A 16006-nucleotide genomic window follows, 5' to 3' on the forward strand; every position below is an offset into this window, starting at 1 on the left:
CTGGTTGATCAGCCAAAAAAGGGCCGACAGGCGCGTGAGAATGGCGACCGGGTACCAGCGGTTGTTGGACTTATAGAGGTGTATGTCCGAACCCGAGCCAAGCTGCTGCGTCTTGGAGACTGCTAAGTGTAAGACGAAATGGTCTTCGTATCGGACCAGGTGGTGCTCGCACAGCATGCGTGCTGAGAGGCTACAACAAGTAAAACTCGCTTGGCCGTAAGAAGCCGTAGAAGGCCAGGTGTATGGCTGCTTGTAAATGACACTAATGTGGAGACCGAAAAGGTGAAGTGGCCAGGAAATCTGACATATTTCTAAACGTCTCCTGTAACAGGCAGTCGTTTTGGTGCCGGCCATCGGCTGGCGCTTTCTGGATACCGCGCATAACAGCCCGAACGGCGTGGTAAAATAGGAAGGGTACGGTAGGGTCCTGGAGGGACGTGAAATGTTGTACACCGGTCAGGTATAGCCGGATCGTATTAAAGGATAACGCCAACTGCGAGTGGCAGTAGGCAATGAAGGCTATGACTTGCTTGACACGGGACGTCTCTGTACTGTGATACGTGATGAAGTTGGTTAAAGGCCCTCCAGGCTGATTGATAGGCTTTGAGGGTATTGCGGGAAAGGGAGTGATCAAATGAGTTGGGTAGCCGCTAGGAGGTGAGGGGCTAATCCAGGGTCAGTTGAGACCAGTCCGAGATAGCTGCTGATGTTAGTCCGGCTCCGGGTACCTGAACGAAAACGAGACAAGGTTAAAAGCGGGAGAGGGCGTCCGCTGCCTGATTGACTTTACCGGGGATAAAGGAAGAATGGATGTTGAACTGAAACAACAACAAGAGCTGGACCAGTCGACGTAGGAAGGACATAACCAACAGAGAGGGCGCCTTGGCGCAGCCAGGAATTGCCAGTAACTGGGGAGGCCAGGGAGCTGCGAGCCAGAGGTGGCCAAAAAAACAGCCGCAAGCCCGTGGAGGCCGCTGCGTCGGTCATCACCTGGGGAGAAAGGGAAGACACGGAGGGAATGAACAGGGAGACGTCATTCCCAGACGATAGGTATTCCTCCCGCATAGCAAGGACTGCTATTGCCGCGGGAACCCGGCTGAGGACTTGCTCTGGATCCTGTGAGAGGGACAGTAAGACCAATAGGCGTGACACAAAGGCGCGACCCCTGAGGGATGATGTGCATAGCGACGCTCGACATGCCGTGAAGGGACTGTAGGTGTCTTTCGGATGACTAAACTGGGGAATATGCGAGGATATTATATGTCCGTAAAGATGGCAGTTGTAATGGGCGAGCATTGGCCGATGGCTATGGGCTGATGCCTCTGGACGCCTCGTAGTGGGGATCTTGCTGTATGGGCCGTAACAACAGATGGCTCTCCGAGCATTGTAAGGATAAGAAATGTTGAACGCTGGCTAGAAATAGCCTGGGCGTGCTACAGGAAGAAGCCAGTCGCGTGTGTCAACATGATCCTGGTGCGGACGGAAGTAGAACTCAACTGTCCCAAGGAAGAGACGGACAGACAGGCGACAGTGAGTGGCTAGTAAGAAAAGCCACAGGAGACGAGTGGCCAATTAAGAGCTGCTGAAAATGACGTGTAGCCAGTTAGCGTGTCACTGAGAACGTGCTTGCAACAAATGATTGCAAGAAGTTATGCTAAGTCGCGAGCCTTGACATGACTAAAGGTTGTGTTTGAAAGTGTGCTTGCGACAATTGCCCGGGAGTTTGTCACAGGAGACGTGTACGTGGTGACTGTGAGCAATTCGTGTTACCGCATGTGCACTGCGAAGACTGCGGGAGTTGTGCTTGCATGTATGTTTGGATGCGTGCTTGCGATGGTTGCAAGATGTTACCCAGGATGCGTGCTTGCCATGATTACAAGATGTTATGCTAGGACGTGTGCCTGCAACGATTGCAAGGATTTACAGTAGGCTTCATGGGTAGCCAGGCCGGAAAAGACAGAAGTCCATCCTGGTCCAACCACAAATCAAAATAATAAGGTATCACACCACCCGACACCCCAATTCTACGCCCGCAGCTGATCCAGAGGAAGGCAAAAAACCCCAACAGAGCATAGCCCAATTTGCTAAGTAGGGGAAAAAATTCCTTCCTGACCCCTCGAGAGGCAATCGGATTTTCCCTGGATCAACTATGCCTATAAGTATAAGTACCCTGTAATACAACGAACATTTAGGAAGGTATCCAGGCTTTCCCCAAAGCAACCTATTGAGCAGCCAGAAGTGCCTGCCAGCAATGATTGCCATAAGTTGTGCCTGGACATCAGCTTGCAATGATTGCAAGAGGCCTATGCTTGAATGCGTGCTTGCCATGATTGCAAGAGGTCTACGCTCGAATGCGTGCTTGCAATGATCGCTAGAGGTCTAGGCTCGAATGCGTGCTTGCAACGATTGAAAGAGGTCTATGCTCGAATGCGTGCTTGCAATGATTGCAAGAGGTTTATGCTCGAATGCGTGCTTGCAACGACTGCAAGAGGTCTATGCTCGAACGCGTGCTTGTAATGAGTGCAAGAGGTCTATGCTCGAATGCGTGCTTGTAACGAGTGCAAGAGGTCTAGGCTCGAATGCGTGCTTGCAACGACTGCAAGAGGACTACGCTCGAATGCGTGCTTGCAATGAGTGCGAGAGGTCTACAATGATTGCGATTAGTCTATCTCTGGATGCGTGCTTGCAACGATTGCAAGAAGTCTACGCTTGGATGTGTATTTACGATGATTGCACGAAGTCTACGCTTGTATGTGGAGAAACACAACGAAACACGCCTAAACGAAGCTGTGTTCTTCCCTTTTGAGGCAACTTTATAATGAAATGAGGCCGAGGAGCAAGGCCCCCCTGGTAGGCATCCAAACCTTGAAAAATCAACTGGACCAAAACCGGGGAGCGGCATGTGACAGTGAGATGAGAGAACCTGCCATGACAGAGATCCGGATCGCCATGCCACAACTTGCGACTGAGCACGAAACGGATTCTGGAGCATGTACTGAAATGAGGCCATTCCTGGGGCACGCCGAGACGAATTTGGTACACCGATGTGACTATTCGTACCAGAACGTGATAGGTGAAATGAAATGAAAACCCATGACAAAGACAAGAATCAGAGGACGAGCCCTTGAACCAAACGGATGAATCCTGTCCTTGGAGCATGTACTGAAATGAGGCCATTCCTGGGGCACGCCGGGGTGAATTTGGTACACAGATGTGACTATTCGTACCGGAACGTGATAGGTGAAAAGAAATGAAACCCATGACAAAGACAAGAATCAGAGGACGAGCCCTTGAACCAAACAGATGAATCCTGTCCTTGGAGCATGTACTGAAATGAGGCGTAACAGCTGGGCGCACCGGAACGAATCGGTGCATAAATAAATGCAACAGGATTCGAATCGGAGCGTAATAAGTGACCGAAATGATATGCCATGACAGAGATAAGATTCAACGACTGGACTGATGGTTACAACAAAGAATCCGACTCTGGAGCATGTACTGAAATGAGGCGTAGCAGCTGGGCACACCAGAACAAATTGGTGCATAAAAGAATGCGACAGGATTCGAATTGGAGTGTAATAAGTGACAGAAATGATATCCCATGACAGAGACAGGATTCAACGACTGGACTGTAGGTTACAAAGAATCCGTCTCTGGAGCATGTACCGAAATGAGGCGTAGCAGCTGGGCACACCAAGACGAATCGGTGCATAGAAGAATGCGACAGGATTCGAATTGGAGCGTAATGATATGCCATGACAAAGACAAGAATCAGGGATCGTGCGTGAACCTGCGAGTGATTCAGTCTCTGGAGCATGTACAGAAATGAGGCCAAACCCTGGGGCACTTCAAAGCGAATCGGTGCACCAGAGGTGCGACAGGATTCGCGCCAGAGCGCGACTAGTGACAGAAATGATTCGAAACGGAAGAAATGACTGGGACTGAAATGACTTGGAATGAGATGAAATAAAATACATAACATAACTGCATGAATGATGAGATATATTCGAATTGAAGCAGACCAAGCGAAACGTGCGGACTGCTTGCCTTCTCGTAACAAGCCGACGGCTGTGAGTCGAACGATTCGACCGATACTAATAGAAATGCTCGGGCAGTCGAACGGTTTCGAATGCCGTACCTGCGAATGAATCGCCTGACGTGGCGTAATCGAACGTGTCGAAAGGTGATAACGACTACATCGAAAGTAAAAAACAGTGACATGCGCACGAGGGCCACAGAAAACATTCGATTTGAAAGCAGCGAGCGGCTCGTGAGCACAGGGAATGTTGACGGTACATCGAAATACATGAATTGAAAAAGGGGGTGCCGAAGCCCTACCTGCGACAGCCAGCCCGACGTGTGACGATAAATTCGATGGGTACGACGACACTCCGACGGCGAAACCGACGGACGCTGATGAACGAGAAGACGAGTTGTCAAGACGGGGACGAAAAATGCGGGAACTGACGAACAGGCTCACTGCGTCTGGTCTGGATAGTCGGCCCTTGATACCTGACGTATCAGGTATCGCGCACCGGAACCGACGAGGAAGACAGGCGAACGGGCTGGTTATATACTCCACCGGGCTCCTCCCATAATTTCAGGCCACCATACTGGCCTTTCTATATATATATATATATATATATATATATATATATATATATATATATATATATATATATATATATATATATATAATTTTTAAGTAGAGATCCTAAGATCCTAGAGAATAAAATTGTGGTTGTTGCAATTTTTTATGTCACACTGTATTTGTGCAGCGGTCTTTCAAATGCAATTTTTTGGGAAAAAAAAAAAATTAACCAGCGAAGTTAGCCCAATTTTTTTTGTATAATGTGAAAGATTTTACATCACGAGAATCGTGATCTTTTTATTGTAAGCAAAAAAATTGTGATTCTCATTTTGGCCAGAATTGTGCAGCTCTACCTGATATACACCTCAGATATACTACATGGCTGATCTTCATCATGGAAGAAACAGTTGATAAGGAGATCAGAGATCACCAAAGACATGGATGAAGTGTTGTACCGTGTTGGTCATTGATAGCAGGAGAAAAATAAAAATTTAGTAATTTCCTCTCATTGGCTGAGTACATTTGGTGGTGGAAGATTTCACAAACACTTAGCCCTTGTACACACGGTCGGAGAATCCGTCGGAATGTGTCCTATCGGACCGTGTTGTCGGATAATCCGACTTTGTGTGGTCTGCATCGCACTGATTCCATCGGAATATCCGTCTGACCCAATTTTCCAACTTGTTGGAAATATTTTCCGACCAACTGGTTCGATCGGACATACTCCGATCATGTGTAGAGAATTTTGATCGGACCAAGTGCCACGCATGCTCAGATCAAATTCCTACATCAAAGCTATTGGCTACTAGCCTGAACGTAGTCCCATCGTAACGAAATTACGTCATCAGGTTCTGAATGATCGGATTTTTCGACAACTTAGTCCGACCGTGTGTATGCAACAGTTTCGGACAAGATCCGAAGGACAAAATCCGACGGATTTGGTTGGCAGAATGTCCGACCGTGTGTACAGGGGCTTAGAGGTCTATTTTAAAAATAAATAGTTGAACAAATGTGACCAGCATTATGATCATTGGCTCCATCTAGTGGCCATGAGGTATTTGTGATTTTTTTTTTTACTGATTGAGGCAAAATGTCTTATTATGGCCACTAGATGGAGCCGTTGATCATAGGAAATCACTGAGTTAAATTACGGCCAGAATTTGTAACGAGTGGATGAATGTTTGTCACATTTGTCCAACATATTTTCTTTACATAGATCCCTTAGTTTCCTTTGTCAGGAATAGTTTCATACTAGTACCTGAGATCATACTCATGCACTAATAATTACAGTAGACTTTGCAGGATAAAAGTTATTTAAACCAACAATATTATCTGATTCCCGCCCAGCCTAAAGTACAATGATGGTGGGACTGGTATTGTTCTGGGAGGACGTCATATGACATGCCACCATTCTTGCTGAACATGTGTGCTCACGGAGGCGATCGGTGGTGCGCTGTCCCCCTTGGACACTGTGCATCACCGTTTGTGGTAAAGAGATGATGAGGTAGGTTCTTTACCATGTGATCAGCTGTGTCCAATCACATGTAATCAAATGCTGGTTATCGGCATTTCCTTTCCTCAGCGCTGTCAGTGTCACGCGGTATCTGTACAGTTATGGTGTGTTTGTTCATCTTAAAGCTCTTCCCTCCCTCCTTCTTCCCAAGATATTATCCTCCAGGATATACAGCTTTATATATCTGGATCCCACTTATTGTTTTCCTAGGATAACAGGGTGAGACTCCGCTATGCTGCTTTTGGTTTGGCAGAGCCCCTAAGTGTAACAAGCATTGCCATTGTGCTGCAGGGGTTGTTCTGAAGATGGGGTATATTCCACGTCACATATAGTATTATTGGCCCCTAGGGATATTGCTACATAGCCATGGATTACATTGGAACCCACAGCTGATTATCTATATTGGATGTAAGTGCAATTTATGGGGTGAGATATCACACATGTGCATACAATGGTGGCCTAGGTCTTGGTTTCTCTGTCTTTGTAGAATGATCTCCTGTTTATACATGCGGATGTTCATCTTACTACCCACATTTTGGAACATTTGATGTAGTAAACTTACAAGATATTGGAAAGAATATTTTGTAAGTAAAGTATAAGGAGGATGGATTATGTAAATCTTTCCCCTTCTCCCCATCCCCCTTTGGGATATATAGAGATAGAGCTGCTACTAACTATGCTCTCTACTTGCTTAGTATATTATAGATTCCTCACCTGTGTGCCATACTCTCTTGTTCCCCCTTGTTTTGGGTTCTCTATGCTCCCCCCCCCCCCCAGACTGGTTTGTGGATTCCGTCATTTGCCCCCATATTGATGTAATCTGTGCAGTCTATAAATATATAATTGAATAAAGTGTGTAATATGAATGACAGTATTGAAATATAAATATATACTTACCTTATCTTGTGTTTGTCAGTTTGATGATGATGGTGATAGTGATGTTTCCTTCAAAAACATACAGTCCTAAAAAAGCTATTCAGGGAAACACGTTAACCGTTGGACAAGATCCTCTGGACTATACAGAATATTGTTACACCTAATTAGTTGATGGTCATTGGTGTCCTGTATGATATATAGGGAAACATTACATATAGAGAATATATTCCTCTAGTGGACATTTGTGAAAGTCTTATATACTGTGGGTGCCGCCGATATTGTGTCAATCTCGTCGCTGTTAGCGGTAAGATTGACACCTGTGAGCCCCGTCACGGGAGCCAGCGCTGAGCTATGTCATTCCTCCTGCTCGCCGCCCCAATACATTCCTATGGATGCACGGCATCTCGTGGGGGTGGCGAGTGCGAGAAGCACAACTCGCAGCGGTGATTTCCAGCGTGATCCCATTGTGCCGGAAACACAATATCGGCGGCACTTACTGTATTTTTTTTTTAAACATGTTTGGAATAAAATAATCTTTTTATATCAAGTTGTATGTCTCATGCTGTGCCTTTTAAAGTGGAAGTCCAGTCAAAAATGAACATTTTTCTATTAATTATATGTAAAATATCTTTATCTTTGACATGATTTATTTTCTGTATAGCAGATTGTGTCGCTTAGAAAGTCTAATTAAAGCCAGACAATCAGCTTCTTCCTGTTCTTCAGGGACAACCTTATTTCTCTTTATCTGAATTCTGCATGGCGGCCTCTCACTTCCTGAAAACGTCCTTCTCTTCTACACAGGCATGCCTACTGTTCATTCTAACTGCCCCTGTCTTGCCCAGCCCCACCCCCTGTCTTGCCTCACCCTTCCTGTCTTGTCCAGCCCCACCCAGCTGCACCCCCATCCCTCCTATCCTTAGACGGAGAAGGAGAACTTCCTGTTTTGGTTCCTAGCTACCTGAGAGAGACAGAGAACAGACAAGCCTGGTAAGTATGTTCTGCTCAGTGTAGCACATGGCGCCACACACAGAGACACACACTTCTTACAAACCGTTATATGGCTCCAACTTTCAAGTGGAAGTCCGGTCAAAAATAATATTTTTTACCATCTATATGCCTTTGAAAATCAGAAAATTTTCAATTTAAAAAGGTGCCAGCACTACTTTGATGTAACTTTTGATGCATCTTTGATCCAGAGTGTAAAATTGGATAAAAGCTGCACTCAAAGTCACACTCTAAATTGCACAGCTTTGGGGTCACACTAGTGGAAACGTAGGCTAAGGCTGGAGTGCGACTTTGGAGTGTGTCTTTGATGCGACTTTGAGTGCAGCTTTGTTCCAACTTTACACTTTCTGGATCAAAGTCACATCAAAGCATTGCAGGTACCTTTTCAAAGTCGCATAGATGGGAACGGGTGCTATTGAAATCAATGGGCTGTGACTTGTCATGCAACTTTGTGTCCAAAGTCGCATGACAAGTCGCACTAGTGGAAACAGCCTTAGTGTGGTGGCCTGTACTGTGATCATTGTAGACTGTGAGCTGAGACCCCAGAGAATGTCCAGCTACACTGCCAGTCCCCCCTTGTGTCCAGCTCCCTTCTCCTGTGCTAGTCTTCATTCAAAGCCCAGCAAAGCTATACTGTATGTGTGCACTGCCCCTACCCCATGTCAAAAACTGTGTATTGTGTTTTTTACCCTTTGACACTTTTTTTTGGTGAATGGCTAGGGGTAAAATGTACCCAATACCCATTCATATAGGGGAGGCGGAATATGGGGGCCCCCTTGTTAAAGGGGGCTTCCAGATTTCGATAAGCCCCTCCCACAGACCCCCACAACCACCATGCCAGGGTTGTGGGGATGAGGCCCTTGCCCCTATCAATATGGGGACAAGGTGCTTTGGGGGAACCCAAAGCACCTTCCCCATGGTGAGGGCAAGCGGCCTGGTATGGTTCAGGAGGGGGAGGGCGCTCACTCGTCAGGCTGCTTGCTAAGGGTCTGGTATGGATTTTGGGGGGACCCCATGCCAATTTTCTTTTTCATGGCGTTTCCCATAAAATCTATACCAGACCCAGTCCCTTAATTCTGTCATAGGGTTCCCCTTAACCACTTCATTACACTATATTATATACTGTACACTTCACTATATACCCTGGACTGTATTATATATATTACACTGCCTGCACTATATACTCTGAACTGCAGTATATATACTATACGGACTGCACTATATACTCTGAACTTCAGTATATATACTATACAGACTGTACTATATATTCTGAAATTGGGCCTTAGGTGTTGGTAGTGCCAGAACACTGTAACCCCTCACAGTTACTCTTGTTGGGCGCAGGAACAGGCCCTGCTTTTAAATATTATTTAAAAAATTGTAATTACATGCCCTTCTTAAACAGGGTCAGAAAAATTGGGCCTTGGGTGGTGGTGCCCTAAACCCAAAATATTGTTGGAAGCTAGCATCATCAAGATTCAGGAGGAATAGGATAGGCAGTCTTCAAGGGATCCCAGATCCATAGCAAATTCAATCAGTAACATCAGCATCACCGGCTTGATCTCTGCTGATCCAGGACTGATTCATTATTATAAATGTGAGCCTATCAACGGAGTCTGTGGACAGGAGTCTCTTTGATCCATTACAAACCCTCCAGCAGCACTGAATGTGCATTCAGAAAGCATGCTGGATGCAGGACAGGCCAGTAACTCAATTGGATATTGAGAAAATTCTGGCCAGTGGTCCATCCTCAAGACCCAGTAACCCAGTGGATGCTCTGTTGGAAGGGTCTCCAAGACTGCTCTTGCCCCTAGATATTCCTGCACCATATAATAAAGACACTGGAGATAGTTGCTTGAACCTATAAGACCTTGGCGCTGAGGACTGAAAAATTGTTTAAAGGTATCAGTCAGCCGGCCACCTTCTCAACTGCTCTTTCTCCGAACAAAGAAACGAATGAAGCCTCAGAAACACGTTGTCCAGCACCAGGAAATGGTAACTTCCCAGGGTCTGGAAATAAAAACAAACTTTTCTTCAAGGCCTCCTGAAGAGGATTAATTTTGTGCTCCCTTTGCGAATGCAAGATGAGTTCTGCAAATTTACCCTTGCAACTAGGGATGAGCCGTACACGGTATGGATATTAAATGGAACCCTGTGCCAAAATAAAAAAATAGCGTAGTGGTCCCCCCAAAATCCATTCCAGACCCTTATCTGAGCACGCAACCTGGCAAGCTGCCAGAAAGGAGAGGGGGAAAAGAGAGCGCCCCCCCTGCTGAACCATACCTGGTCACATGTCTTCAACATGGGGAGGGTGCTTTGGGTCTCCCCCAAAGAACCTTGTCCCCATGTTGATGGGGACAAGGGCTTCATCCCCACAACCCTTGCCCGGTGGTTGTGGGGGTCTGTGGGCGGGGGGCTTATCAGAATCTGGAAGCCCCCTTTAACAAGGGGACCCCCAGATCCCCTGCTCCCCATGTGAATGCGTATCAGGTACATTGTACCCCTAATCATTCTCAAAAAAAGTGTCAAAATGTTAAAAAATGACAGTAGACAATTTGGGACAAGTTCTTTATTTAAAAAAAAAAAACTGTCCCGCGATGTCCATTCATCCTTGATCACAGTGCTGACGGACCGAGAAAAAAAACACAACTCCGCCTCCGTGGGAGGCTCCCACCGACTGAACCCTTTTCGCAATGACAGCTATTATATAGCTGAGGGAGGGGCCACCCAGTGATGTAAATGGGTCACTCCGCCCCTTATGATATCATGTGCTTTGGGGACAACCCCAAAGCATCCTCCCTATGTTGAGGTTATGTGGCATGGTACAGTTCAGGAGGGGGATCATGCTCTCTCATCCCCCCTCTTTTCCTGCGGCCTGCCAGGTTTCGTGCTTGGATAAAGGTCTGGTATGGATTGTGGGGGGACCCCTACACCATTTTATTATTTTGGAGCAGGGTTCCCATAAAATCCATACCAGACCTGAAGGGCCTATGCCATTTAAAAAAAAAAAAAATTGGCACAGGTTTCCCCTTAATATCCATACCAGACTTGAAGGGTCTGGTATGGATTTTGGGGGGACCCCCACAACTTTTTGTTTTTTACATTTTGGTGCTGCCATTTTTTTAATGATTTTTATGTGTATTGACAAGAGCCGACGAGTCATTACAGCCACAAACAGTTTTAAATAACTTTTTTTTCCTTTAGAAATGTCATTTTGCTGTGGCATTGTTCTAAACACGTACTAAGTACACCCCCCAGGCACGATATTTAAAGGAATTTGTATACCTTTTATACATTTTTATTGTTTCACTTTAAGCATTATTAAAATCACTGCTCCCGAAAAAATGGCCGTTGTTAAAACTGTTTTTTGCATTGATACATGTCCCCTGGGGCATTTATCTGCTCCATACTTCCCATCTTTATATAAACGTCTCCTGACATTTAGGGGTCTATTTATAAATAATTGACATAATAATTCACCCAATGAAAATACATGTACATCCCTTCTGTGTGAATGAGGGTAAAAAAACAAATGTTATTAGGCGATTTGCTGTGTATGGTTGGTTTCACTAATTTACATTCTTACATTCTAATTTACATTCTTAGATATGTACTGTGCTCATGTAGCCATGCCTAACAAAGCAAATTAAAGGGTCTATTTATAAAACAAATTCTGAAAGAATGTGACATGGATTTCCCCACCAAGTATCACACATTTCTTGCCATATTTAAGTTAATACCGTGATTCCTATGATCATCAGATCCATCAAGGGGCCATAATGTGAAATTTTTCCTGAAATGCCTAAAAAAAGAAAGAATAGTACAATACTGCACTATGGGCACTAGAGAGAGAAAAAGATCCTAGGAAAGTACTGTATGAAGGAAAATACAACCAACATTTGTCAAGACTGGATCGATCGCTTCTCACATTTGTCCTCGGCCTTTTGGCTAAGATCAAGTGTAGTATCTGTTCTTATCAGTTACCAGGAGGTGGCGCTTGCTTCCGTCCCTGTTCTACGGCAAGGTGGAGCAGAGGTGGCGGTTGCTATGTAAAACCTGCTGGTGTGAAGGTAACCCGGAGCGGTTTGTAGCCGAAAGGGAAGCCTTCTGATGAGGATGGAGAACCACTGGTCGGCACCAGGGGAGGGGACCCTGGCCTTCTGGCCTGGATTAGGGCAGCTTTAGCTCCGGTCAGTTTTTCGGGAGGGAACGTTGGTTCCCCTTTCTCCCACCGGGGGGAACGGCCAGTACTGCCCGAATGTAATTAGGTAGGAGTGATGGGAGCGAGGGTGAGGTCTGATGGCAAAGGGCTCTCACTAAGCTCCTAGATCTCCATGCCTTTCTGGCTGGGTGGGGGCTGCTGTGGTCTGGGGGGGTCGGGGATGCTTTTTGTTGAAAAGCCTATGGTGATGTGCCCCTGAAGTGGCAGTTCAGGGGTGCCTTACGTTCACTGTGATTTAATCACTTTGATGTCTGGCACCTTGGTCACATCACTAGAAAACCTCTTTTCACACCTGCCTCTAGGGCCGGGCCTTTTGGCTAGGACCAGAGAATATTTTGATTCCTAGCCGGAGGGCCTGGTCATTGTTTTACACAATGACCACTTTTTCACTCTCCCTCTTCACTATCCCTTCCCCACTTTATTTTATTTCTGTGTGGTTTGTCACGTTTTATGTTGTCACTTGCACGTTTGATGAGTAGGGTGTCGGTCCTCGGGCCAACCCTGAAAGTCTTGTGGGAGGGTGGACATAGGCCTTCTGGCTTGGTTCGCCCTCTCTTTGGGGGGTCTCCCTTCGGGGGAGCCCCTACCCTAGTACCTGGGTGGGTCTGTTCCAGAGAAAGGCGGTCGTCTGGCTTTGGTGTCAGGTCACCTAGAGCCCAGGTGACAGATGCACACCGTAGGGTTAGGGGTACACCGCAGGGTTGTGGACCCTACAGCTGACTGCTGCAGACGGGGGACAGATCCCACTGGGATAGAGTGTGAGATTCCCTGGGGCGCGGAGTCTAAGAGCCAGCAGGTGTTTACCAGAGCCTCCAGTGGTGAGGATGGACTTGGCTGCAACTGGCTCCAGGTCGCGACCCCCAGGGTCCCCCAGCTCACACCCACAGTAGGGAACAGGAGGATAGGGATGGTGAGGGACAAAGCCAAGGTCGGGGCCACAAGCAGACAAGAATAGTCGGGTACACGCCAAAAGGTCAGGGTCACAGGCAAGCAGGGATAGTCAAGACACGCCTAAATCGTTAAAGGAAACCAGTAGCAGAGCACACGGCAGGAAACAGGAAGCTAATACACAATGGATACACAATGGTTGATCAGCACCGAGGCCTGCAGTGCACAGGTTAATATAGGGCTTGGGGTGGAGCCATGCTTAGAGGAGAGGTTATAAAAAAACCCAGGTGGAAGTGGCTGGCTTCTTAGTCTGAAGACATGGGGGAAGGTAAGCAAACACAGGAAGATCACTGCATAACCATGACATTTGGTCAGATGGGCCATGTATTGGTACCTCAGTGCCCGTCTGGAGTCTAACGCCCCGGGGGATCAGGGTAAGGTCCTTCCTCGTGGAGGACAGCAGACACCCGTTGCACATTTTTGTGTTCACTCTTGATGTGTGGGCACTTTTTTTGGCACCGGGTGGAAGTTTTTGGGTGTGTTTTGCACGCCATAGGCTTTTATATAAAAAAAAAATGTGTCCAAAAATTATTTTAAAAACAAATCTCTAAGTGTTTGTGAAATCTTCCACCACAAAATGTACTCGGCCAATGAGAGGTAATGACTCCATTTTTATTTTTCTCCTGCTATCAATGACCGACACGGTACAAAACTTAAAATAGTATCACCTTACACAATATTTATAACCACAGTTAAGCGTAGGTACCATCATCCCATAATAGCATAGAGAACACAAGGATAGCTCAAATAAGGGCAAAATAACATTATATATATATATCGTTATTTAAAATGTATTATCAGTTATCTTTGACATTGTAGTAGGAAATATTGGTGCAATGTTTCTAAAGATTTTACATTTTTCCGGCAGATATTGTGGGTGACGCCTCTTGAGGAAGCGGCTTACAGCCGCGAAACTGGTCAAGGAACACGTCTAATCCTTTACCAACGTTTCTCCACTTACCCGTGGGGTCTTCTGGAACAATTGTAAACACTACCGTTCTGTATTGAATGTTTGTTCATTGTTGTTTTATGATCTAAAAAATATTGTGATTGTCGTTTTGATATGCTAAATAAATGTGAATCAAGTTTTTATTAGCTGTTTCTATTATATACGGGTACCGCAATAGTCCCTACTATTGCTCTTGCTCAAGGGTATTCTCTGGAGTTGCCCTTATTGGAGCTATCCTTGTGTTCTCTACAGTACAACACTTCTTCCATGTCTTTGCTGATCTCTGATCTCCTTATCAACTGTTTCTTCCATGATGAAGATCAGCCATGGAGTATATCTGAGGTGTATATCAGGGTGTGCTTCTTCCCCACATGAGAGCTGTGATGTCCAGCAACATTCATATAGAAGACATTTCCCGCACTCAAGGCACTAATACACCTCAAGGGTTGTGTGGGATCCCTGATGTACAGGAAGACAGGACTTCAGGGAGGAACAATTCCTTCACTCAGGACAGGAATTCAGCTTCTCCTTCGTGTGAGATCTCTGGTGTTTGTAAAGACTGATCACATGTGAAAAACATTTCCCACACTCAGGACAGGAATACGGCTTCTCCCCCCATGTGAGATCTCTGATGTGATTTAAGATTGGACTTCACTGAAAAACATTTCCCGCACTCAGGACAGGAATACGGCTTCTCCCCCCATGTGAGATCTCTGATGTGATTTAAGATTGGACTTCACTGAAAAACATTTCCCGCACTCAGGACAGGAATACGGCTTCTCCCCTGTGTGAGATCTTATATGCACATGAACATGGGATTTAAAACGGAAACACTTCCCGCACTCAGGACAGGAATACGGCTTCTCCCCCGTGTGAGATCTCTGATGTGATTTAAGATTGGACTTCACTGAAAAACATTTCCCACACTCAGGACAGGAATATGGCTTCTCTCCTGAATGAGATCTTTTATGCACACGAAGAGTGGATTTAGAATGGAAACACTTTCCACACTCAGTACAGGAAAAGCTCTTCTCTGTTGGAAGGACGGCCCCATCCCGTACAGTCTGAGGTTCCTCGGGATAAGAGGAATACGATGGTCCATCTACACTGTGTGGTGCCGGATGGACATTTGAGGTAGTCGGGATTTCTCCTGAACTATTCCTGTTATGAGAACTCTGATGTGTGAAAAGTTGTGACTTTACTACAAAGCATTTACCACACTCAGGACAGGAATACGGCTTCTCCTCTGTGTGAGATCTCTGATGTGTGTAAAGATTGGACTTTACTGAAAAACATTTCCCACACTCAGGACAGGGATATGGCCTCTCTCCTGTGTGAGATCTCTTATGCACATTCAGTTTGGATTTAGAATGGAAACATTTCCCGCACTCAGGGCAGTTATATGGCTTCTCACCTGAGTGAGACCTCTGATGTCCATAAAGATTTGACTTTTGTGAAAAACATTTCCCGCATTCAGGACAGGAATACGGCTTCTCCCCTGTGTGAGATCTCTGATGTTTATAAAGATTTGACTTTTGTGAAAAACATTTCCCACACTCGGGACAAAAATACGGCTTCTCCCCAGTGTGAGATCTTTTATGCACATTAAGATCATATTTAAAATGGAAACACTTCCCGCACTCAGTACAGGAAAAGCTCTTCTCTGTTGGAAGGACGGCCCCGTCCCGCACAGTCTGAGGTTCCTCAGGATAAGAGGAATACGATGGTCCATCTACACTGTGTGGTGCCGGATGGACATCTGAGGTAGTCGGGTTTTCTCCTGGACTATACTGTGTGATGTCCTCATCTTCTACTTTACAGTCTGGAGACAAAGTGAGACAATCCTCTGAGGTTTTCCTCATCTCCCGTCCATCTACTAAAATAGAAATACAAAGACTATTACTA

General features: G+C 45.8%; 2 protein-coding genes across 2 annotated transcripts in view; both read right to left on the bottom strand.

The window, feature by feature from the left end:
* LOC143986903 (uncharacterized) overlaps positions 1–16006 on the bottom strand; it is a 1023878-nt gene that overhangs the window by 513863 nt on the left and 494009 nt on the right. The window lies entirely within an intron of this gene.
* LOC143989611 (uncharacterized) overlaps positions 13744–16006 on the bottom strand; it is a 35301-nt gene continuing 33038 nt past the window's right edge. Inside the window, exon 7 of the mRNA XM_077489828.1 lies at positions 13744–15977. Within this exon, the coding sequence (XP_077345954.1) occupies positions 14776–15977 (1202 nt within the window). The 3' untranslated portion in view covers positions 13744–14775. The remainder of the gene's footprint in view (positions 15978–16006) is intronic.

Source organism: Lithobates pipiens, unplaced genomic scaffold (genome assembly GCF_037356315.1).
Source record: "Lithobates pipiens isolate NorthernLeopardFrog02 unplaced genomic scaffold, aLitPip1_a1.2 Scaffold_18, whole genome shotgun sequence".
NCBI lineage: Eukaryota > Metazoa > Chordata > Amphibia > Anura > Ranidae > Lithobates > Lithobates pipiens.